At 37.2% G+C, this 24,825-nt stretch overlaps 1 protein-coding gene across 2 annotated transcripts in view; it reads left to right on the top strand.

Annotated features, from left to right (window-relative positions):
• RNGTT (RNA guanylyltransferase and 5'-phosphatase) overlaps positions 1–24,825 on the top strand; it is a 183,067-nt gene that overhangs the window by 129,564 nt on the left and 28,678 nt on the right. For both annotated transcript variants that reach the window (XM_069011173.1, XM_069011172.1), the window contains exon 14: positions 9,339–9,405. In XM_069011173.1, coding sequence (XP_068867274.1) covers positions 9,339–9,405 — 67 coding nt within the window. The remainder of the gene's footprint in view (positions 1–9,338; positions 9,406–24,825) is intronic.

Genomic DNA, 24,825 nt, shown 5'->3' on the forward strand with positions numbered 1-24,825 from the left:
TGTGAGTGCGCTCACTTTGTGATACATGGATAAATCTGGGCAGAGTTGCATCACAGCCAATGTCAGGCAGATCTTTCAGCAAATTGGGAATAGTTCCTAACTCCTGTCCTATATTTCAGTGAGATGAAAGGGATGATATTCAGAAAGCAAAATTGATGTTTACTGTCAGAAAGAGATTCTAATAGTGAAATCTCTTGAACTACGTAATAACCTCCCAAAGGAAAAGGCAAGCAGCCTCATTTTCCAGATAATTTATGGCCAGCCTGGCCAAATTGCTCATTATACTACAGGGAGTAATATTGCATTGGTGGAGGAATGGGCATGATTATTTAATAGGTACTTTTTGTTTCTATTTAGTTTTCCTTTCTATTTTTTTATGGATAGGTTATATGGAAATGTAGTCAAAATGCTTCTTTATGTTATTTGCCTGTAAAGCAAAGCCAAACAGACTTTGGACAAACATTAAAATATTATCAGCAGTGGACGTTAATGCAGCAAACAAAAAGAAGTGCTGTTTGGAAACATATGATGTTGTGGTTTTATTTATCAGGTGCACGAATGTGCCTTGAAAAAATCTCCCTGTCTCTATGAAAGTGTCTGTGTACAAACACTCCCACCCCACCCAAAAAAGCCCACTCCAGCCAAACACTTCTTCAGAAACTGATGCAAATTAAATCCTACTAATGCAAAGTAAACCTTCATATTGGTCAATTTATTCTTTTTGATGGTTTAGAATCACTTGCAGACCATTACCTCAGATATGAGCTCACTTCAGTTTGCAGTTTCAAGCCCTCTAAATGTAATTTTTATTTCATTTGGTATATAACAGTATGTCTTTCAGGGATCAGTTACTGCCAAGATTCCCATTATCAATAGTCAGTGACAGATAGTGATTTACTGTAGGGAGTGAGGTAGTTCAGTGAAGCCTTTCAAGTACCACACATAAGAGCTCGAAGGGCAATTAGCACATAACATTGATATTGTTGCCTGAGTTGCATGTGCTGGAAAGCACCATGCTTATTAATACGACTCATGGCACATGCTATTGTAGTACTGTTGTGCAGGGCTGAGGGTGTTAGATTCAAGTCTGTAGTTCGTGCTACCCACGCGTTTTTCCCTGGGAATATTGTGTAGAATACGCTTTTATGTTAATTGCACTCACCATTAACTTGGCTTGGACTGTTCTGCAAATTCAGAATTCATGGACTGAAAGAGGTTTACTTACATTTCTGGGGGGTTGTTTACTGTAGAGATGAATTTAGCATTATAAAACTCTTTACAGTCTCTTTTTTTGCACTGTAATGTATTCCTTCCCAAGCTTTTTACCCTCGTGTTCTACCCGAGGGTTTCTTGCATTTTTACTATGTAACCATAATATCTCTTTCAGTTCCCTCACAACTTTTTTCTGTTTGTGCTCTAATTTGAGGAAGAATGTCCTAAATCAGAGATATACAGTCTATTTGCCTACTCCTTACCTCAATGATTATACTAGAATAGCTTATATTTGTCCATGAAAAATGTTTTCTTGCTTGACTGATGAGTAAGAATTTTTGTTGGAATATTTTCATAGCCTGAACAGGTGATTTGATAAATGCACTCTGGAAAGCAGGAGACAGCTTTTGTGTCTTGCCTGCGAAGCCCCTGTGTTGCCATTGTCCTTGTTCTTCATGCTCTGCTTCTGGGAACTGTCAAGTTCTTGTCTCTCTATGCTTCTGGAACAAGATGAAATGCATGTTGTTTGCAGACCATATATGCATGCCAGTTTAAATTTACAAGCACTGTTATTAGCCTTTTTCAGAGCTTGTATTGGATCCTTTTATATATTTTAAAATATTTCATAATACCTAGTGTAGTGGTTTCACTATGTTACTCTTACAGTAGTTGGTGAATTAAATTAACAAAATAATTAATGATGTTGAAAAAAATAAAATATAGGAAGCTAATTCTTTTGACCCTAACATAATTTATGTTACTGTTTATGCTTTTCTGATTTTCTTCTTGTTTTTATATTCCTAGAAAATACATAATTAGAGTTTTAAAGCAATAGGAAATGATTACCATAAGTAAGAAGCAAAATATAATTGGAATGTCACTGTAGTAGAATTCAAGTGATTCTTCAAGAAACTACTTACGAAGCTGCGTCTCTTTCTATGGCTATGATATTGCAGCACAGTGCAGTTTTCCTTCCCAGTTTAAATGAGCACAGGATAAAGGCAGAATATTTATTATGTTCGTAAAAGGACATCAGCTTCGTCACATGAATGTGGTGTCCTTTCTGCTGTGTCATAGTGCTTTATTTGTGCTCTGGTCATCATGTTCAATAATGACATAGTGGAATAATTTCTTTGTGTAATTGAATACAAAATTTATAACTTTATGTATGAAAGTTACCTTTATCCTCAAAGCTACCTATGAAGAACATCCAAGCAATGTTTGAAAATGTAGTTATTTAACTTACAAAGGTGTTAGTTCTGTTGCCAGGGCTATTGTTCACCTGTCTTCATGACTTCTAACAGTCATTTCTGCCTGAAATGTGCAAATGCATCCGGAGTGATTTTCAGCGACAGTTAAAAGCACACACGAAGCATATCAGTAGTAGTCTTTGTATATGCTCATCACGCAAAAGATACATTTTAAAAGTAAACATAAAAACATTCATAACTAGTATTGATCCCCATTATATAGCTATTTTAAATGTGGGAGTTTAGACTGTGAATGTGGTCACAGAGATTTTCCTAAAATTTTATTCTGACTCCCCAATTTATATTCAAAATAGGGTGTGTTGCATTTTTGGCATTAATCAACAACTGATGTGTACACTGAGGTGTTCTTACAATAAAGATGCAGATGTGCAGAAAGATCAGTAGTCCCACTGAGTGTCAGGATATTTTTTTTCTTCACAACTGTTCCAGTCTTGGGACACATCTTTTCAGGATTCAGATCTTTTCACTACCAACCTCTCTGAAGAGTGCAAATCTGCCCACAGCATATGAAGTTGTTACATCAGTTCCCAGTGCCAGTGTAGCTGCTTTTTGCTGCTTCTGACTGTAAACTGGAAGTAATCCATGTACCTTAATCCCTTTATCTCATCATCTCATCAGTGGAATTCCTCTTTAATTGTTTCTGATAGGGCAAGATCCCTCCAGGCAGACACCAAGGATGTTTCAGGTATCAATCCACTGTTCATATAAACCAGAAAAAAATGTGTCTGATCTGGAGAGAGCCCTTTAGGTTAAGAGAACAGACCACAGCAGAAGCTGCCCCTTGTCCTTTGCAGAAAGCAGTCAATTCCATCCATGTTGTCATTAAAAGTAGACAGACACACACAGCATCAAGATGAGTTTTGGAAGTTTCTGCAGTTTTGCATGCCCTCAAATACCTTTATGATTATAAATTACTACAGTGAAGTTTTATTACATCCAGCAAAGCTTTGGTGGCAGGCTATAGCACTTACCAAGCTCCTAAAAACAAACACAAGCTTATCTAGAATCAAACTCATTTAGAGTCAGGTGCTCTGGTAGTTGCAGGAGCTGGTGGAACAGGCAACCGTCAAGAATAAAACCAGAAATAAACTATCAAACGACTTATGTGGAGCAATGAACTACCCTTCAAACATAATGTATGTCGAGTTAAATTTTAGAACTGACTAATAAAATACTGCAAGACATTATTTGATAAATTATCATCAGTTCTGGAATTTTGTGAGTGATTTTGTTGAAATGTAAGGAAGAAGTTGCATGTTCTGTTTCCTAGGGATAGTGAGTAACTGAAGCCTTGCTGTAGGCAGCTCTGTGCCTGCCACTGCCTGTTGCCGGGCAGCTTTCTTCCTGAGAAACCAGACACCTCAAGCCATATGCCTGTTCATTGGTCGTCATTTTCCTTCTACATGTACCACCATTCCAGTGGCAATTACCTCTTTTCAGCCCTCCTACTGCACACACTGGTTTTTCACTTCATACTCCCTGCTTTCCAAGCTTATCTGACCTGTGTGCTGTTGGCTAGAGCTGCAAGTCTGTCTGTGTCCCTGCACAGTATGTCACCAGTCTTGCACCCACCAGAGCAAGCGCAGGAGCTGCTGCCTCGCACAGGAGCAAATTACCGCGTTCAGCTAATCTGCAGTAACTTGCTCCTGTGAGAGGTAGCGGCTCCTGGCTCCTCCCTGCACCTTTGTTTCTTTGCATGCTCCTTTCTGGAAACATCCTTCCATAATCTGCACAGGAGCACTAGGATCCAGGTAGCCTAGAGGGAAACAACTGGTTTGTGTATGAACCACTCAGAAGTTAATGTGTTCATCTCTAGTTTGGGTGGTAACCTGAGTGGATTTTCAAGGCAGCTTTTGAGTCTGAAGGGGTGGGCATTTGGGGTACAGATCAAGCTGTAGTGGTGTCTTCCGGGTACACCTCCCAACAAGATACAGAGAAACTCTTTGACACCTGCTTTTCTGCTTTCACAAAATACTACATAATGGCTGAAGGATTGATGGGTTGGTGAGCAGTGCCTCAATTTTTGTCAGTATTACCTTGAAATCGCAAAATGGTTTGGGTTGAAAGGGACCTTAAAGATCATCAAGTTCCAAACCCCTGCCATAGGCAGGGGCACTGTCCACTAGACATAGCCAGGTGGCTCAAAACCCTTTCCAGCCTAGTCTTCCAGGGATGGGGCATCCATAGCTTCTCTGAGCAACCTGTTCCAGTGTCCCACCACCCTCACAGGAAAGAATTTCTTCCTAATATCTAATCTAAATCTGCCTTGTTTCAGTTTAAAGCCATTCCCCCATGTCCTATCACTACAGGCCCTTATAAAAAGTTCCTCTACAGCTCTGTTATACCCCCTTTAGGTACTGAAAGGGTAAGTCACCTTCATTTTAACATGTATTAGTAAGTTAGCAGGAACAGACTGTGTGTGGAGAAGAGGAAATGATCAGGCTCCTTTGAAATGTGCTGCCCTCATAAAGTCCATAGCCAAGGGTCACTCTGCTTCCCGTGGCCAAAGGCAATAGGAAGGAGGCAATGGTACTGGGAATGTCCCAGCCCCCAGACAAGGTCAGCTATGCTCAGGGAGGATGAACTCTGTGGTAAATCAGTTTCCTCTGCTCCCATTCTCTAATCCTTTGGTCTTCTCCAGCCCAGAGCTCTACCGCAATGCTTTTCAACCCAGAGGGTTGCTTTTTCACTCCTTTATACCTTTCTCATCCCTTGTGTTCTACATCCCCTGCTATCCCACAGTGCCTTACTCCAAGTTTCCTTTTACCCAAGTTCTTAGTCCTGTCCTGTGTTTACATGCATTAACCATCATCATGTCACTGTTGTCACCACGCATTTTTGGATCACCAGGCCTGACCATGCCTACTCCTATGGTTAACTTCCCCCACAAACAGCAGTGCCTGGCTCTTGCAGCTTGGATTTTGAAAACATTATGTACATTTATATCCTGGAAAAGACCAAATCTAGGGGAATTTAGTGATGACTATCTATCTATAACTATCTATCCATCATTTTCTTGGTACTGGAAGGGCCTTTAAGATCTTGATATTATATTGTCAAAACTCTGAAATGGTTTGTCCTGACACTTTTTGTGTTTTTATGTAGCTTGCATTGAAATATAACTGTGCAGTCCTAGCATGCACATTGAGCTAGAGGTCTGCTCACTTGAGTGTATAGGAGAGGAGAGCATAGAGTCATGTTACATATGGACAGTATGTCTTAAAGAACTACTGTTTCTTGGAGCCATGTTTCTTTCCTTTGATGTACAGAAAAATATGGGAATTATATTAATAATGTATTGAATGGAAGAGACTACAAATAAAATACGTGGCAGTCAGTAAGCTAGGCAACTTTATATATTGTTATGTATTCTTAAATAAAAATAAATATGTGTCTAAGTGCCATTAAGCATTCATATTTTTGATGATTGTTTCTCATAATTTTAAGGTAATTATTTGAAGTGAAATTCAAAGGTGATAATTGTGCTGTGAAACTGTCATCACTGTTTCATAGCCTGGTATCGATTTTGGCCAATTACAAGTCATGTCCAGCTTTTATTAGGGTTTGGTGTTGAGTACAGCTGATGGTGTTTTAAGAGCAGAACTGTGCCATTGTTAAACTAAGAAATAGAAGACTGACATTTAAAAGAAAACATTGGCATATAAGTGCTTATAACCAAACCTGCTTACCATTGGCAAGTCTTTAAAGGCAAAGGGTAATTAGCTGAGAGTATTAGGAGAGAATATCAATTTAGACACACTGAAGTTTATACTATAAGTTAATTTTAGGCACTTAAAGTACACCCTGGTATGGGGATACAGAACTCCAAAACCAGCTATGTATAGTTTGAACTTTCTGACTAGAGAGAGGTACATCTAAGTGGTCATTTACAGGTCAGTTGTGCTGAGTTTCTGTGGGTGAAACGGAATTTGGCGTATACTCCTCTGTCTCGCCCCTCTCTTCAATGGCACATGGCTTTTTGGTACTGCCACTGGTGGCTGCTGAGGAGATGGTAACAGTCTTTCAGTAGTTTGGCTTATTCAGAGCCTCAGTGGTGACTCTTGTCACAGCCTGCCTACCTCTCCAGGCTCTTCTGTGTGAGCTCAGTCTCTGAAATACAGAGATTATGTTCATAAGAAAGACCTGGACTAAAAGAGTTTAGACTAGTCATGATATTGGGTATTTTTTTAATTGCTCAGACCATTTAGGGGCCTAAACCCTGGGTATTTCAGAACATTAAATTATGATCCTATTAGGGTACGCATTTTAACCTTCTTGAGTTCTTAAATGGAAACTGAGTACATGTTGGTGATACAATTTTGAACTACAGAACTCAAGAGGAATGTGTAAACTAGAAAAATATAAAATGCAGCCTCTTATTTAAGGAAGGGAGAGCTACAAATAACTGTTCCCTAAAAATTTTCCTAACATTGCATTAACATTGCTTTTGGAAGTGCGATGTGAATACAAATAAAAAGATGTAAGTAGAATACTTTTTGGCAGAGGCAGTGAAAGATGAATAAATAGTAATCAGCTTGTACTGTGTCAATATCAATCTTATTAAGGAAGCCAAGTCTTGCAGTTCATTTGGAGTGTACATCAGTGATAGCAACTTAAACTGTGTAGACAACTGGCAGTCTTCTGGAAAGGCCAGTCTTAAGGTTCCCTGGATGTTTTTTACTTCTAACTAAACCAATTCTAGAGACTTAGATTTTTAATGGTCCAACATTTTTATCCATGTTGAAGAAAATGTAAAGAATAACCACATGGGAATAATCACACTGAATGTCTTCTCTTTTTTAAGGTCCCCTACTAGAAATATAGCTAGTGGATTATTTTGTTTTTCTTTTCTGTCTTATAATAATTATGTGCAGTTCTTATGAAGAATACTTTGTTGCTTTAAAGTGCCTCTCTCTCTAATATGATGACCTACCTCGAATCCTTTTTGCAGTCTCTTTAAACCTTCTTTGCTAATTACTTCCCATATGCTTCTTTCCATTTAGAAAACAGTTAAATATTTTCTGATTTTGCTTTATAGCTCTAGGACAAAGTTTGATCAATATGCTGGATTTTCCAGTTCCAGACACCTGAGTTCTGAATAAATTTGACTTATTGTGACTGAAAATGAGCTCAATATGCTTATCCTGACTTACATATAGTGCTCAACCATTGCAAAACAGTACAAGTCTTCCCGATGGAGTCTGGCAGACTGATAGGGAAAGGGAGGAATCCTTTTGCCTGTCTGTACTATGGATGATGTGGTCTGATCCTTATTATTCTTTCCTTCTTTTGGGTGTTTCTGTCAGTGTACTGGAAATTTTTATATCCCATATCTAATTATGGAAGGGTTTTTGAAGAGTGATAGTTCAACACCTCTTCTTACTTAACTGTTTTATATGTGTGAACGTTTTGACTTTGTAATTTTGCTGAGTTCCACCAATTCCCACTGTTAGTGAACCAGTTTAAACTCATACATATCATATTGTTGTCAGAACTGGGAATAATCAAGATCATACTAAGATGTGTATGTTCTGTGGGGTCAAAATTATTTACTGCCATCTGAGTTTCTGTTTTCTTTTGTTTATGAAAACCGGCCTGGCAATGGTGAGAAATGAGTTGAAAATGACAGGTGGCTTAGTTATAAAAAATATATTTAACTTATTATGAATTATAGGTGTGTATATATATTTATATATGCTTAATAATGTAAGAAAGAGACACCTCAGTGTCATTGCTTAAGCTGAATGATGCCTACATTCGTGCTTATTTGTGGCTATTTATTTTAATTCATATGTGAGGCCTTATTGCTAAAGGGAATGAGATTGAAAGAAAATTGAAAGAAAATATGAAATAGCAAACACTTAATGAAAACTTGGAGCTACTGAAGAATATGATGGGTTTTCAGTGTCCCTTTTAATCAAAACAGAAACTCTTTCTAGGGTTTGTAGTCAAAAAAGTTCTCATTATTAAGAAAAACCTGTATTTCAGTGCAATGCTTATGAGGCTCTAAACTGAAGAGAATGATTGCCTGGACTTTGCTTAGCAAGAGGAACATTGTAATTATCCAGTCAGAGCAGCTCAGTGCTCTCCTGCCCTTTTTGCTGGCCAGTGATGTTCTTGTCAGCCTGTTCGTAACATCAGTGCCCTAATGTTCCTCTGGAATTTGGAACCTGTGTACTGATAGCATTGACTTGCACAGTGTCTGCAGAAATCGAACTCTTTTCCAGAAGTATGAACAGTCATTTGAGACAACTTACCCACTGTCCCTCTGGATCTTGGTGGTGTACGTGGCAACTTTATTAAGACTTGAACAGAACAGCAAGCACAAGCTCTATCTGGGGCTCTTTTTATTTAGCAAACCATTAGACAATATTACAGAGATTCTCTGTTCTTTCTCTACTTGTTAGTGATGTCATTTTTTTATTACTGTGCATACTTTCATGTGCCCTAATCTGTTTTAACTCTTGAGCTTGCTCCTCTGAATGTATGTGTTTACTATTCTTTTCTCTTGCTGTTTCTTTGTCTCTGTTGGTCTCTAATAAATAGAAAAGGCACATACCTGCCATTCTTCCATGTTACTGAGTGACATCCATCACAAAGAAGCCTGTGAAATGATTTTGTTGAAGAGCTGCTTGCAACACAAACACGAATTACTGGTGTGCATCCATCTTCAATGCACGTCTTTCCTTTTTTATAGTAGTCCAAACAGAATTGTGTAATCAGATTTGCAAGGGTAGCTCTTGTTGTTGTGGTGAAGATTGTTACCCTGCCAGGGTTTGGTAACAATTACTGCAGATGCAGAAAAAACTTATGCATGTAAAGTGATATCTTAAAAGATTTTTTTCATTTTTTTAGGCTACTCACCCAGAATGTTGGTCTTCTTTATGTTGGAAACTTTGACAGACCTTTTGCACAAATTAAGGTACGATTAATAAACTGTGGGGAAGGGGGCTATTTCAATTATTTCACTTCTGTATGATTTAGAGAACTTCAAGAATTTGAGTTACCAATATGACTTCATACCATGAATCTGGGTTTGCTTTTGGTTTAATCTGTGCACTTAACTTGTCAAAGAAGTTTAGTTTTTCCAATAATTTTTTGATTAATTTTGACTCTGGTTTAATTACCAGAAGGTTTTCTTGTCAGAGACATTTCAAAGCAAAGCCACTTTTGAAGCCCTGTAGTTCTTTAAGTGATCCTTGACAGGGAAGACTCTGCAGTAAAAAGCACAGATTGTTTTCCCAGTATTATTAGATCTATTATGAAAAACTCCTACAATTGTTGGAAAATATCTTGTGTTTTATTACTTACTGTTTCTTTTTCTTCAGTGGAACTGTAATAGTTTCATGTTTCTAATTGCCAGTTGCTAATTAGTTATTGTCTTGTCCCTTGCAAACAAAAATGTTTTACGAGAATATATGGACTGATTCTGATGAGTTTCATTGGTATTTTCATTAGAACAAAGAGAGGGAGGCAATAGCATGTCAGCCATTACACTGCGATGTGGAAATGTGGTGTCTGTTTTAGAATGCTGAAGTGTTCCCATGTCCTAGATGATACCTGTAATTTTTACATATTCTGCACTCTTAGCTTCATTGTTCGCTCCATCGTGTCCATATGCTTGTGCTTCAGAATTTTAAACGCCTTGTTTTTGTTTTACATCAAAATGAAACAATTTCTAGAACTCAGATGTATTCTTTTCCCATCCCTAATTATGTTACTAAACAGTATTCCCAACTGTATCTAGCAAATATTTTTTATAGCTTAAACCTTGGTACTTATTAAAATTACTTTAAAATAAGAAATGCATGATTTTCATCTTCCTATTTCCCTTTCTCTCATCTCCCCAGTTCCTACATGTGTATTATTCAGTTTGGCTGGTAACCAAACAATTAAAATGTTACTTGCATGAAACATCTTGCCAGAAGTTTCTTAAAAAATAACCTTGTATACTTTTGTTGGTAACTCTTCAGACTAGTGCTTCTTTAAAAGCTTTATTAAAGTTCTTTAACTGTTCTCCCATTCTAAATGAGGCTCTGTTTCTACCTGCTCCATCCACATATAAGAATAATAAGTAGAAATATGGGAGGTTTTCTCCACGGCTGGGAAGTGTTTAAGTCCACTGGGTGGAAGTGAGAGAGAAGAGGTGAATGCCCCACTTGTTTTCAGCCACTTGCAGTCAGCAGTGGTACTCCTCCTAATACTTGGGGCCAGGGAGGGCCCTTCTGCTCACAGGCCAGCTGCACAGAGATGCTGTACAGGATCCAGCTGCAGGACTGAGTGGCAGATCACTAGCAAATGCTTCGGGAAAGAGGGCAGTAACAGGATAAATACAAAGCATGCAGACAGCTTCCTGCAATTTGCACGCAGGGCCTTCTCTGCTGGAAGTGGTATCTGCATTCCTGTTGCTTAATAGACTCAGTTGTACTTCTTTCCCTTTCACTAAATTTTTCACTAAATTTTTAACGTACAAAGCCATAGCATCATTGTGAGTTAAGGTATTATTTTATTTCTTTTAAATCTATTGCCAAATTATTCTTTTTGGTTCAACCTAGGCCTTATGTCAAAAGAAATGGCGAGCAGTCATTCTCTATTCCTGGTTTTTATCTTCCTCTCCACATTACCCCATCTTGCATCCTCCAAACCACAGAAACCTAATCTATTTAATTGCTCCCGGAATCCAACCTGTATCTCCAATCAATACCCTTTTTTTTTTTGTTCTACATACCATTATGTATTTCTATTGTTGCCTTTTTTAGGGTAGGGGATGGCATAGTGTTGAAGATATGAGCACAGTAGTGTTTTCTGTTGTGTCTGCAGTTCTTTATATATGGTACAATGCTTGGTAAATACCTGACATACAGTTAATTTGAGTAAGTTAATACTAGTCTTTCTGGTAATACATCACTGGTGTAGTCTTATCCTAAATCTGACCATAGAGTTTTGTTTGACATAGAATAGGTGAAGTGGATAATCAAATTTCAGTTGCTGCCTTCAAAAAACAAAGCCTATTTTCCACTTAATTACTGTATTGATATGTTTGATTAAGGTACTTCCACAAGCTGTATTCTATGAAATATAACTTATTTTTGGAGCTATAGGCATATATATGGGTGTATGTTTGCACACTGTTGCTTTGCTTTGCTTCTATTGCTAAAGGCAGTGTTGAACTGGTGAGCTGATGGGTGTGGCTTGTTATTACCTTCAACTGGGAAATGGCATGTAGTTAACACAGACTAAAAGCTTTTGAAATTGAGGCTCCTCTCTGATTGCTTGAGATTCTAGAGGGATGTTTGCTGCATGGCAGCTGGAGGAGCTAGTATAGAGTGATGGGGTCACAACTTCATAGAGATTTTCAGCACCACAAAAAAAGGAAAAGGGAGTGATAATTCACATTGAGTTGGTCCTGCAAAAAGAAGTCTGTGTACTCTGGAGATACACAATGGTCTTTCATAACTGTTGACACAGGTTTCTTTCATTCTTCCCCCAGCACTTCTTCAGGTGTTTAATATGCATTTGCTAATGATCCCATCAGTTAAAAGACCAGTGAGCTACATATAGTCCTGGAATATATATAAGGCAGAGTCTTTATAACCTTTTAGTTCAAATATGCTTTTACACACTGTGTGATAGATTGGTCTCTCTCTTTATATAAATTACCCACTCATGTTCATTCGCAAGTGTTACGTATTCTATTAAGATACAGCATTTTTTTGCCAAATATATGCATTAAGGAATGCCCCAAACCACTACAGTCCTCTGCCAGTGTAGATTTATTACTCAAAGTGGACCATTATTAGGCAGCAGTACTTCAGTGCATTTTAGTGCACTTTCAGTTGGACAAGTAGGAATGTTACCAGGTCTTTGAAATATTCATAGTAAACACATAAACTGCCATGCTATTACTCATAAATTCATGTTTCAATTTATGTGCATTTACAAAACTGCAAAAAGAAAAAATCCTTATCAAAGTATCCCTTCCCAAAAGCAAACAAGTTTGATTTTCCAAAACTGTGCAGGAAGTAATTGCACCAATGTCTTTGATGACGAAAAACTGTAGATGGCAATTCTGGGAAAAGAGTTTGAAATACTAATGTCTCTTCTAGGATGATTTTTCTATGTCTTTCTTTCTTATATCAATAATTCATTAATATATATTAATATTTATAGTGTTTCTGAGACATAGCTGAACTGATAAGATTAACTGAAATTACCTGATCTTCCTCCTTAACTTGCTTTCAGTGGTTGTGCTTGATGGGTATTTGATATCTGTACTTCATTATGCAAGAGAAATGTGAATCATTTACTCCTGAAGCTTTTGAATCCTGCATCTGGTAGCAGATGGATACAAGAAATGGGAAAAAAGTTCCTGGCTAGAGGCTAGTTCCCTGCCCGGAACTTAACTTTTCTAATAATGTGCTAGTTCGTAGGTATTGCAGGATTTTGTATGTTGCTACTTTGAACAGAGTTTATGATAGAACTTTAAAGTTTTTGCACAGTGTTTGTGATTGCTCTTGTTCTAGGGTAATATTTAGTGAGTTTCAGTAAGTTCAGTGACTTATATAAATGATGGATGTTTCAGTTAACTTCTGAGACTCTTAATTAATTATTTGAAAATTCTGCTGTGGTAATGGTTTCTCATTTTTTTTCCAGGGGATTGTTCTTAAAGGTTATATTGAAGGAATCAATTCAATAGAGGGTAGTTACTTTTAATAGTTTAATTTGTTTCTAAATAAAATTATTCTAAATTATTGTTTAATTCTAATGTCCATTCAAAGTTACTGTAGAACAGTTTCACCATAAATGTTTGCTTTCAGTATCTTTTCCCATTTAAGCTGTGTTCATAGTAGTTACTGTCATATACTGCTGCTTTCTTTCAAAGAACTCTGGAGCAATGCAATGATTTGCAGCTTTCTTTGGATCTTAAGTGGCTGTATTTATTAAATATCTCTTGGAAATTTGATGAAATGAAAAAGGTTTGTATAAGTGATAATCTTGATCAAGGAGATAAAGTATTGTCATCAGCTGGAATTAACTGGCAAGCTTTCTTGTATCTTTTTTCCCTAAATATTGTTAGTATTTTTTTGCTAACAATGAACCTATTAAAGCAAAAACTTTATCACAGAAATTTTGTGTTTATTAGAAGTAACTAAATCCATTGTCCCAGCATACATAATAATTGCCCGATGGAAGGGTATGTTACTGGGCTTTTTTGACATGTTGTTTTTAAACTTGAGATTTGATCAGTGTAGATTACAATGAAAACTTAGCTACACTATATGCAATAATTATATCTATAAATAAAATCATAATGCTTAATCAATTTATTAGGATTGTCAGTTTTTGCAGTTCAGTTCCTAGTAGCTTCTGGGGTTAGGGGAAGTGGTTCAGTACACTGTGTTCTCCATTATTAATAAGTAATGAAGCTTCTGGCAGTCTTTACTATGAGCTAATGACTAGTTTCATTTTTTGGCCTTCTTAGCACATTAAATTACCATTTAAATAAAGATTAATTACTACTATTTTATTTTTAGTATTTTAAGAGTAGTTATTAAAAGTTTCATTGTAACTACTACTTTGTTCAAAATAGAATTGTTCGATTTAATAGAATATGAGGACAGTTACATTGAAAAGAATATTATGAAAAGAATGTGTTGTTAGTATTTTGGTTTATGATAGGGTCCCAGGAAAGATTCTGAGTTTTAAGTTTGCTTCTGGGAAATTTGCTGCTGGAGTTAGAGCAGTCTTGCTGTCAAGGACTAGCAAGGAATCAAGATCTCTGCTCTGACCTGCACCTCAATAGCCCAAATCTGTGATTTTATTAAACTTGAGAACAGTGTTGGTGATTGCTGAGACAGCTAAGTTGACCACCTACACTCTGGGAATGTTGTTTGGTACTGAGCTGTTATTTGTCCAGCTGCCTCATTTTCCCTTGGCAAATACACTTTTAACTTAAAACATGATAAAGCATAGTAAAGTTCTGCCAGAGAGAGGCCTTGCAGCAGGTAATCACCCTAAAATAATTTCTTTGATCATATCACATCAAAACCTGTAGACTCTCCAGATACAAATACATCCACCATTACTCTAAGATCTGCAAGCAACTTCTCAGCACCCCAGAGAATTTACTGTAATGTTCCCAAGAGCTGAGACCTCATGAACATAGCTCCCTTACCTTTGTCCAAACACACAGGCTGAACTGATGTCTGGGAGCCAGGTCAGACATCACTCATGACTCCTTCAGCAATGTCAAACATCTGTGGTTGATTACTGAAATGATTTGCCACAATTTACCAAACAATCCTTTCCTGAAGAGGGAACAGGAATGAATTTATGATCTGCTGCTCTTAAGAGCTTATTTTTTAAGGTAGGATAAGCTGCTGATTTCTCAACTGAAGCCAGCATGTTTTTCTTCCCTGGGTGATAATGACTTCTGTTACCAATTAGTGATCCCAAAGCTTGGGATACCCTTGTTTAGGGTACAGCTCTTCAGACCACCCCAAATTTAGGGGGACAATTAGTCCAACTTTTACCACACAGTCACTTTCTGTCCAACCAGAGTTCCACAGTAGCAGTGTGGTCTGTACAGTCTTTTAGCAAAAAATGTTTAAAAGTTTTCCCTTTGGGCCTCTTGACAGCCACTAAGACTATGTTGGTGTCTTAATCATTTGGTGCTTTGCTTACTGTACTTTCATACATTATCACAGAGGTTTTTGTGTTCACTTCCGGAGCAAACAGTAGAGCAAAAGAATTTCTCATTTATCATGGTCAAGTCATAACCTGAATTTTGGTTTTGTTGCCTATCTCCCCTTCTTACTGTCTTGTGCTGTTACTGTGTTTTCTGTGATGTGAAAGGTGTAAAATATGACATAGGGAAATCATGTCTTCAGCTTGAAGATGGTACAGCCCTAGAAGTGAGATTTTCCTGAGAAAACAGAAATACAGATTTATCTGTAAGTGGTTCTGGTTGTTCACACTGAAGACAAGTAATTTCAAGCTGAAAGGGACATCACTGGGTTGAACAGGGACCTGTCAAATTAAACACAAATAGTTGTAACCTTCTTGATTAGCTTACCAAGATAGTGTCAGAGAAGGATCATTTCATCTTCTCATTAGCAGAGTTAACTTGCACAGTGAGGGGAATAAAAACAGGAGAAGATGATTTTTTACCTTTTAGGAAGGTAATGATAGGATAGTAAATGGGTTATGGTGGACCAAAATAATTTCATTCTGAAAGGTGCAGAATGCTTTGAGAGCTACAGATCTGGATCTGACTTCCACTAGGAACAAATACCTTGACCGTGTTGAGAAGGAATGTGATAATTATATGATTTGATGATTGTGAAAGAAGAAGATAAATCCAGGTAATCTGAGTCCCTACATTTCATTAAACATGGTCGCTCTAAATTAAAACACACAGAATGAGGATAAAGCTATATAATCTACCTCTTCTGAAGTTCAAACTGCATCTTTAGGGTAAAGTAATCAACATTAATTATATGTACTTATTGTTAACAGTCTTCCAAGAGAACTGGTGGGTGGCTCTTAGCGTTTTATAGTTTTGTGGGATGTTAGAGCAGGATGTCCATATCCTTTTGCTACTTGTAGAAGCTGTACTGGGCACCACTGGAATTGCTAGTATTGGGCTGTTGAGAAACTGCATAAGGAAGTCCTTCTCTTTGTTTTTGTTACTCTCTCTTTTGTGGTAACCACCTGTATGTGTGTGTCATGCAGAAATCAACACATGGAAACAGTTTTAGCACCAAAACTTTAAAAAGTAGGGCTGATTAAGAGATAATCTTTCAAAGTAAATTTCTCAGTGTATTGGGAATTCAGGCTTTTTTCCTAGTGTTTATTGGTTCAAGATGACAATATACAGTCTTCTCATGGGAAGTCATACAATGCTGAGATAATGCCTTCTGTAGCCTGCACCTGTCCTTTTCCACTCATTCCTTTCTTCTGCACTGATACCACGTCATTCCACAGTACTGAGCCAAATTCAGCATCTTATTTTTTATCTTCAGGATTCTCTGAGATACATGAAAAGTTATCTGGCATAGGGTTACAGACTGTGTTTGCCTTTGGCAGGACACGTTGTAATGTTAAAGATAAAGTTAATAATTCTCAGCAGCGAGAGGGTTTTCAGGAGGACACTCTAGGACTCGAAGTCTATCCCAAGCTCAAGGTGCCTTTCTTTGTGTCCTAAACAATAATCCGAACATATTCAATAACTGAATTCTGAATTCATGAGAGCAGTAACAGAATCTCTGGGAGTTTCTGCCCTACCCACACGGTTGATATCTTGTAAAGAAGGTGGGGGAGGTGCTAGGGAGAATTTATTGCACAAACTGCAAGTTAGAAAACGTAAGGTGCTAGCAAAAAATCACCAACTGCTCATTCCTAAATTATATGTTTGTTAAAGGTATCAAATTTAGCTCAGTTTGAAAAGAAAGGCATTTTGAACCATTACTTTTAGAATTAATTAGGAAAGAAAAAAAGCATATGGCTTAATTCTTTATCCCTTAACTTCTTTGTTACCTTTCTCTACATCTTGACATTGTTTGTTGCAGCTTTTCTCTATCATAATTGCTACTCTTAAGGGCAAGGGGTCCTGACTGCATGTGTGGTTCTACAGACCCTGGAATATTAGAGCTCTTAGTCCTGCCTGGGAATGTTAGTCACCAATAATAGAAATAAATAGTAATATATTATATATGTTCATTTATATTACAGTAAAAACCAGCATAGAGTGGACATATTTATTCTCTGTAGACATATTAAGGGGCAAAAATAAAATACTTAAAAAAAAATCTAGCCTTAGAACTGGTGATGTAAACAGAAAGAGAATAACTACAAAATCTGCATTAGCACTGCAAAAACTGAAGCAGTGATTCTGTATGCTGTCACAATTGCTGCCCCTAAGAACAAAATGTTAATGAGCTATAATTTATACAGTGACTCTCTTCTGATGGATCAGGCTCCATTTTGGTTTTTGTCATGATGATAGCTATGAATTCAGTTTAAAAAATGGTTCTCAATGGTTCTCTGTAAAGCATGCAGTATTCCATTGAAGTCCACAGAATTACAAATATTACCTCTGCAGTTTTCTCATGTTGTTGCCAAAAAGATAGAATAATTGGTCCTTGGTTTTGGACTATGATTTTTGTTGGGTTTTTGGGATTTTTTGGGTGTGGGGGGGACAGATTTTGTTATTTCAGCTCCTAGTAGTTTTTTTTTTAAATCAATCCAAGTTTGTTTTTGGCAAGCATAGGGTAAACAAAGCCTTCTGGAAAGGATGAAATAATAGCTAATTGTTTGTAGATCTTAACTTATTGGGGTTTTTTGTTGTTTTCTATTTACCTCTGTGTTAACTGTGCAGAGAAAAAAAAAAGTCTTCGTGCTTTTCATGAGTATTGTCAAAATGAACAGATTGCAGTTTTTTCAAGCCTTCCTTTTCCTGGGCTTACAAATGCTTCTTAGCAATACAAAATCAGTATGATCATGCTTCATTTCTCAAAAAGCTTAGAAAAACAAGTCCTGACAAAGGAACCTCGAGAAGTTCAGGAGGAGCAAATTCAGGGTTGTGCATCATGGGCAGAGTGAGCTGGAGTCTTGAGTGGCTGCACAGCAGCTCTGCAGAGCAGCACCTGAAGGTCCCAGTGGCCATAAGTTGAGCCGAGCCAGCCATGTGCCCTGGCACTGGGAAAGGTCAACCACACCTTGGGTTGTCTTAGCCAGGGCATTGCCAGCAGGTCGAGGAAGGTCCCTGTTCTCTGCTCAAGCATTTCTGAGAGACATCTGGGGTAATTGTGCTCAGTTCTGGGCTCCCTGGGGCAGGAGAAGCCACCCCTCTGGAGCGACCCCTGTGGAGGTCATGGCAAAGGGAAGAGCATGTGGCCTGTGTGGAGAGGTTAAAGGAATTGGGTTTGTTTAGAAGAGAAGGGTAGAGAGGGGACTAATTGCAGTCCTCCATCATCTAAAGTGATATTGCAGAAAAAAAGAGAGCCAGACACTTCTCAGAGATGCCTGGGGAAGGACAAGCAGGAAAATTCCAGTTGGATGTCAGAAAAGTTTTTCATGGAGATTGGTTTGGCACAGCAGCAGGTTTCCTGAGGACACTGTAAAAACTCTGTCTGTGGAGATTTTCAAAGTTTAACTGGAAGAGACCCTGAGCAACCTGCCTCATCTTTGAAGTTAACCAGCCTAGAGCAGGAGGCTGAACTGGGTGTTGGCTGGGTGTCCCTTTTGACCTGAATTTTTCAGGTTCTGTGACATTTTGGAGTGTAAGCAGTCACCGCTGTGAAACTTAACTAGTTCATAAGGATATAAAAAATTTGTTGTGTTTATTTGGAAATTTTACAGTTGGATGTTTCTGAACCTCTGCTGTTACTGATGGAATAGAGCTTAATTTCAGTCTGTATGAACATACAGTATTCCTGTCAGTTTTTCCTTCTTATCTCTTCTGATGGCTTTGACCACAACTTGCATTATACAAGGCTGTCAGTACTTCCATTCTTAGTAACTTGGGGTTTTTCTTAAATGTTTACCTTGAAAGTGTCTGTTTTTCTCATAGTACAAAAAATATGAAAAAATGCATCTTTTTTCCATGAAGAGGTAGAATTGCATTATATTCCAGAGATCCTATGGTCCTCTTTCAAAGAACATGCTGTGTTTTCTTCACTGAAATGATTATTTAGGAGAATAAAGATGGGTGTTTCACTTTGAAGTCATTCTGCAGCTGTTTTCCCATAATGACACAGTATGGATTTTTTAATGGAGTATGCGGTATATGTTGAAAATAAAGCATCTCTGGGTTAATCTAAAAATTTGTGAGTCTAACTGAAGCTGAGAGAAGCTGGTGTTCTCAGGAATGTCTCTTAAACTCAAGAGGTTTATAGATTGATCAGAGTCATATAACTAATTTTAAAAGAAATATAGCAAAGAAGAAAAGAAATTGGAAGTGGCAGAAGTGGCTAGATTAGTAGCAAAGCTCAGGAGTAACAGGCTGAAAGAAGAGCAGCCTGTGAGTAGCGGTTGGATATAAACGAGCCAAGAGACTTTGTAAGTGTGTGAAATGGGGTGTAACTGTTGTGTATTAATAAGGGAAGAGGGTGTGTAACAGCATAGAACACAGGATACCTGAGGAAACAACACTTGCATATATGCTGGGAAATCACAGTTGTGCTATCTAACATTCATACCTTCCCTGTCCCTACGGTCTTGTCTGTGGCCCCTGATCCAGCAGCAACACTGACTCTTAGGAAAAGCCTCCAAAATTAATCTCTGACACCATTAGTATTTTTTTCTTCAGTTCTTTTGGTTGGCGAACTTTTGTCATGCTACCCACAAGGTTAAGCCAAAAAGCAGTTTTTTTATCACATTACAGATGTTTGATTTGGAGTTTCCAGTTTCCTTTCATTTGATAGATAATGAGATTTGAAACCACTAGTAGCTAATGTATATGCCATGAGACTTTAGTTTTCATTATTTTCTTTTTATTTTTGTCTTAGCATTTCTTCTTCTTCTTGAATTCATTTGCTTTCTTACCTTACTGGTAATTTTCCAAGTATTTACTGTTGACCCCCTACAGATACCATTCTGAGAGGTACAGTCATACAGAAAACTGGATTTTCAAAGCGATAAGCAAATTGTGCTTATGGTAGCTTTCCTATGCCCATGGAGACATACTGTGATAAATGTGAGCATTAGAACATGCAGATTATGTCTCATTATAATAACACATTAATAGACCGTTTATTTTCCATTTTGAAAAGATGGCAAAACAAAAGGCTTAAGCTCTGTTTCTGAACTATAAAGTTATTGCTCACTACCAACTAGAAATTGCTGAGAAAGATCTTGGAAATGAAAGGTTTGTTTAAGCAATAGATGAACATAGATATTGCAGATATTTCTCATCTGCTTTGCGTTGAGCCTTCATACTTGTCACAGTGGAATAACTGATCAGGTCATTGTAAAACGGCCAGATTTCTCATGCTGTAGTGCAAGTGGTGCTTTGCTATTGTCCTTGTCCTCTTTGTCACATTGTGCTTTCACAAGCTTCAGTGTTTGAGAGTGTTCTGCCGCCCATACGTGGGTGATTTGGGGCTGGCACCATCTTTTGTTTTTCTTTCTTATGTTTTACAAAAATCATCTGGCAGAGAGAATGATTTGTCCATGATGATTTTAAGCTCTTGAACATGGTAATTTGTTGCTGCAGCTGTTCTTCTGTTACAACTGCATTGTCAAACCTGGTTTGGATGTGCCTCTGCACATAGAGAGTGTAATTTGTTCTGAATAATTGAGGATACCTTGATGACAACAGCTGTTTATGGGGCCAGCTCCTATGCTTGACTGAGTGGCAGTAGGGACTGGTTTTTTTCTTTGATGTAGACATCCCCGCGCTTAGTTTCCATAAATGTGATTGCATTTGCATTTTCTTTTGACTATAATATAATATTTAGACAGTATGGTAGTGTGCTCAAGTTTCTTGGAGTTTTAGGCAATTTAGGAAACTTCTTGTAGATAATTGTTTTCTCAGAGAAAGTAGTGTCCTAAATTTGTGTATCTTTATTGTTTCCTTCAGAAAATACTCATTTCATGACACGTTTATGATCATAATTGTTCTTTATTAATCTGTTACGATTTTTGAAATAAATTCTTCATCTTTTCTTTCTCTTTTAGAGGCTTTTGTTGGTAGTGGAGGCAAGTGAAATAAAGGCAGTGGCATGATAACAGTCAGAGAAAGAATAAATAAAAAAATAGATTCAAAGTAAAATTATAAAAATCAGACCCTATTAGAAATTAATTCTAAATGAAAGGGACAACAAATGTTAATTTAGGCGGGTTTTTTTACCATTTCTTAGTTGTTTATTGTTTTAAAGAATGAGAACATCAGCCAAGATCAGGCATGAGGGGGGAAAAGAAAGCAAATTATTACTGCACACAGTTTATAGGCAGAGAGTATCTAAATTTATTAAGCTTTTTATAGGTGAATTATTTTGAATCTGAACTGAACAAATGAGGTTGAACTTGATAAATGAGCTTGAACTTGTAGTACCTTTGCGAAATGCAGATGATAATGTCTTTAGAATAAATTACTCATGAATAAATCAAGATGTTGAAGTTGCAAAGGGTGAGAGATGGTATAATAGGGAAATTCTTTGACTAGGAAATTGTTTCTGAGACCTTTCTTTATAGTATATATAAAATGAATAGTGAATGTCATGAATGAGAAATATTTTAAATGTCAGATACTGATAAGATTGGAGAAAAAACAGTTGATGGCAAAAATTATCGTATTGAGAGGTACTGTGCTGGTTTAGGGCTAGTAAAAGGCAAATGCAGATTAAATTTAGATAAATGAAGAAGAATAGGGTTGCAAACAATAACACAGAAAGTAGAAGAAATATCAAATGAGATAATTATGCAGGATATCAGCTTTGAAAGGAAAAGGGGTTGTAGATAATATCCTGTCTAATTAGAATACCTATAAGGAAGGTTACATGATCTAATTTCAGCCACTGTAGACCCCACAGGCTCCTTGTATAGGTGGTAGAAAACAGTTGAATCCAAGGGTGAGTCAGGGATCCTCTAAGAGAAATGGCTGATGGTTGCCTCACTGAATCTTTCAAATTGCTTTCTAGAGGTGCCAGTCTCTCTCTGTGGATTGCATACAGAAACTAGCTCCCAAATTTTAAGTAAGTACTACAATGGTGCAAATACTCATCTTGCCTTTCTCTCTGGACTTTTCTAAGTATGAGATTAAAGGCAGGAGTAAAAACCACATTCTTATTGTACTGCTGTTTTAACTGCAAGTGAGCATTTCCAGTATAGTATTCCCCACAGACAAGTCCTGTAGCTTAATTATCACTTCAGTTACTGGTAATTGATTTTCAGATATCCATTTTTTCTACTATTTCTATCCTAAAATAAAAGTCTTCAAAACCAGATAAGTCCTGCAAGCTTAGGGTCTGTTAGAGCTCTGATGAGAAAGTTGGTGGCTCTTAGAGAAGGTTAGCAAATGAGGAGGAAGATGTAATTTAACTAGATTATGCCCATGAAAGACTGGCCTATAGGCAAAAAGATGAGATTTCATTCTATTAAAAGTAGAAGGATGCTGATCTCCTACCCAAGGAAATGATAAATAGCACCTGTACAATTCAAAAAAATATAATATTTGATATCTACAAAGCAGTAATCCTAGGGGAAAATGAAGCTGTACATAGGCAGTAAATCAGGTAAGATTATTTCTTTTTGAATTCTTAATTTGTTTCTCTATTTGTATAATTTACAGTAAAATATTTAAATGATTTCATCACATTTGTTTTCACAATTCTCATTGCAAGGGTCACATATACCTTTCTTCGGCAGCTTTCCAGAATGATTATAGTATTGGTAAAGTTTCACATTTGAGAGAGAAATAGATATTAAAACTTGATTGGCTAATAGTGATGCAGTATCTTGTTATGTAATAGTCAACAAAACCATTATTTATTTACTTTTTGTTTGACAATAGTAAAACCACTGCAGTTTTGTCTTTCTAGTATGAAGTGAGAATAAAAGTGAAGAACAACAGAACTCAGTGGTGCTATTATATTTCAGCAGATCGAAGTTTTCAAAATGCCACTTCTGCTTCTCTCCAAATGAAAAAAAGGTTGATTGTAGAGACAATAGCATGTTATATCTGTGGGAAAAATAGTTTAGAAATACTTAAAAAGATCAGAGATGTGGCAGCATTGTTAGAACCATTGTGCAGAGTTTTTTTGTATTGCTGAGAACTGTAGATGTTTTCATTTACTGGGAAGGGAACTGTAAATATGCACTTTTGTTTTTATGTTACTAACTTCAGTGAGTTACTGTTTAATTGGTGTACAGAAAAATTTCTGCCAGTGAATTTACAACCGAATGCTATAATGAAATGTCATTCTTTTTAAAACGTGTTACTTTCCCTTGGTTAGCTGAAGTACTAAATCCATTTCAGTAAATGAATCTATTGATTTTAGCTTAATGTGTTGTAATAAAAAATATTTGAGCATGTTCTCAGTGGTAGATTCATGAGATGCTGTGCTGGATTCTGTACCAGCAATGATGAGGGATTTTTGTCTGTTTTTCATGCATGAAGTAGTTAAGTCAGCATTGTTTCAGAACAGAATTAATGACTTGGGGTCTTCTGAAAGACAGTTGTCTCACTTAACCGTGCAGAACTCATCCATGGACTCTCACTGGATCAGCCAGGACCCTGACAGTGCTTTAAGTGGGAAGGAGTGAGGCTCTAGCCAAACAGAGCTCTTGAACCTCTTGACCCAGCCCAGGGCTCGGGGCAGTCTTGCAGAGGTGGTTAATTCTGACTGTGGTCCTCACTGCCCCGAGGAGCTGCCCATTGCCCGCGTGTTACTGCTGCACCACACAAGAAATAAAATGCCCCATTAGTGTCGTACATTAACCTACTCAGGTGTAATTTAACAGTGATACACACAAGTGCAACCCAGCTTCTGCTTAATTTCATTAGTGGGTCATGGTTAGCCATGCGTGGTGGTCGTTGCGGGAGCAGATGAACTATGTGTTGTAGCATTTCTTTTAAACCTTTATGGGGTGTAGGGAAGGGGCTGGTCTATAACAGAAGCAATGTAAACAGAATATGCAAAAGCAGGATTAGAGACAAGAATATTTTGTTCTTTTAGAAAATAATGTGAGGTACAATTACTGCCTTTTACTACATCATTACATTCCCTTTCCACCTGTTACACCTTGGATACCATTAATGCATAGAAAGGGGTTTCAGAATAATTTAACTTCAATAGAAGGAAAGCAAAGGATGTCTCTGATGAATTTACAAGGATGTTTATAAATCAGTGAGTCAGGTTTTGGATTTACAATACTACAGTTAATGCTAATGCAAACACTAAAGCAAACAGACCCTGAATTACTTAATTACTAGCTTGTTAATATTTCATTCAGAACTTTAAGGAAAAATCTGTACTAGCTAATTACTAATTAGTAATTAGTGCTAGTAGTTATAGCAGGAAACTACAAACCATGGCTTTCTGTTTCAGTTCATGAATTTCCCCACTGTGTGCAGTCTTGCCTGACAAATCAACTCCCTTTTACCTTGGACTTCTCAACTGCAGAATTAGGTACATACAACTGTTTTATCTAAAGCATGCTAATGAAATGAGTTTGACATTACAAGTTACTTATACACATTACAGGTGTATAAGAATACACTTTGAGATTATTAGACAACACATTTACAGAGTTGCCATTGCTGTTAGCTCGTTGTTCTTTCCCTTTTCTTATCTATATTCTTCTAGGGAAGAGCCTTTAAGGATTTTTTTTTTCCTGG

The sequence above is a fragment of the Aphelocoma coerulescens genome, chromosome 3 (assembly GCF_041296385.1).
Source record: "Aphelocoma coerulescens isolate FSJ_1873_10779 chromosome 3, UR_Acoe_1.0, whole genome shotgun sequence".
NCBI classification, from domain to species: Eukaryota; Metazoa; Chordata; class Aves; order Passeriformes; family Corvidae; genus Aphelocoma; species Aphelocoma coerulescens.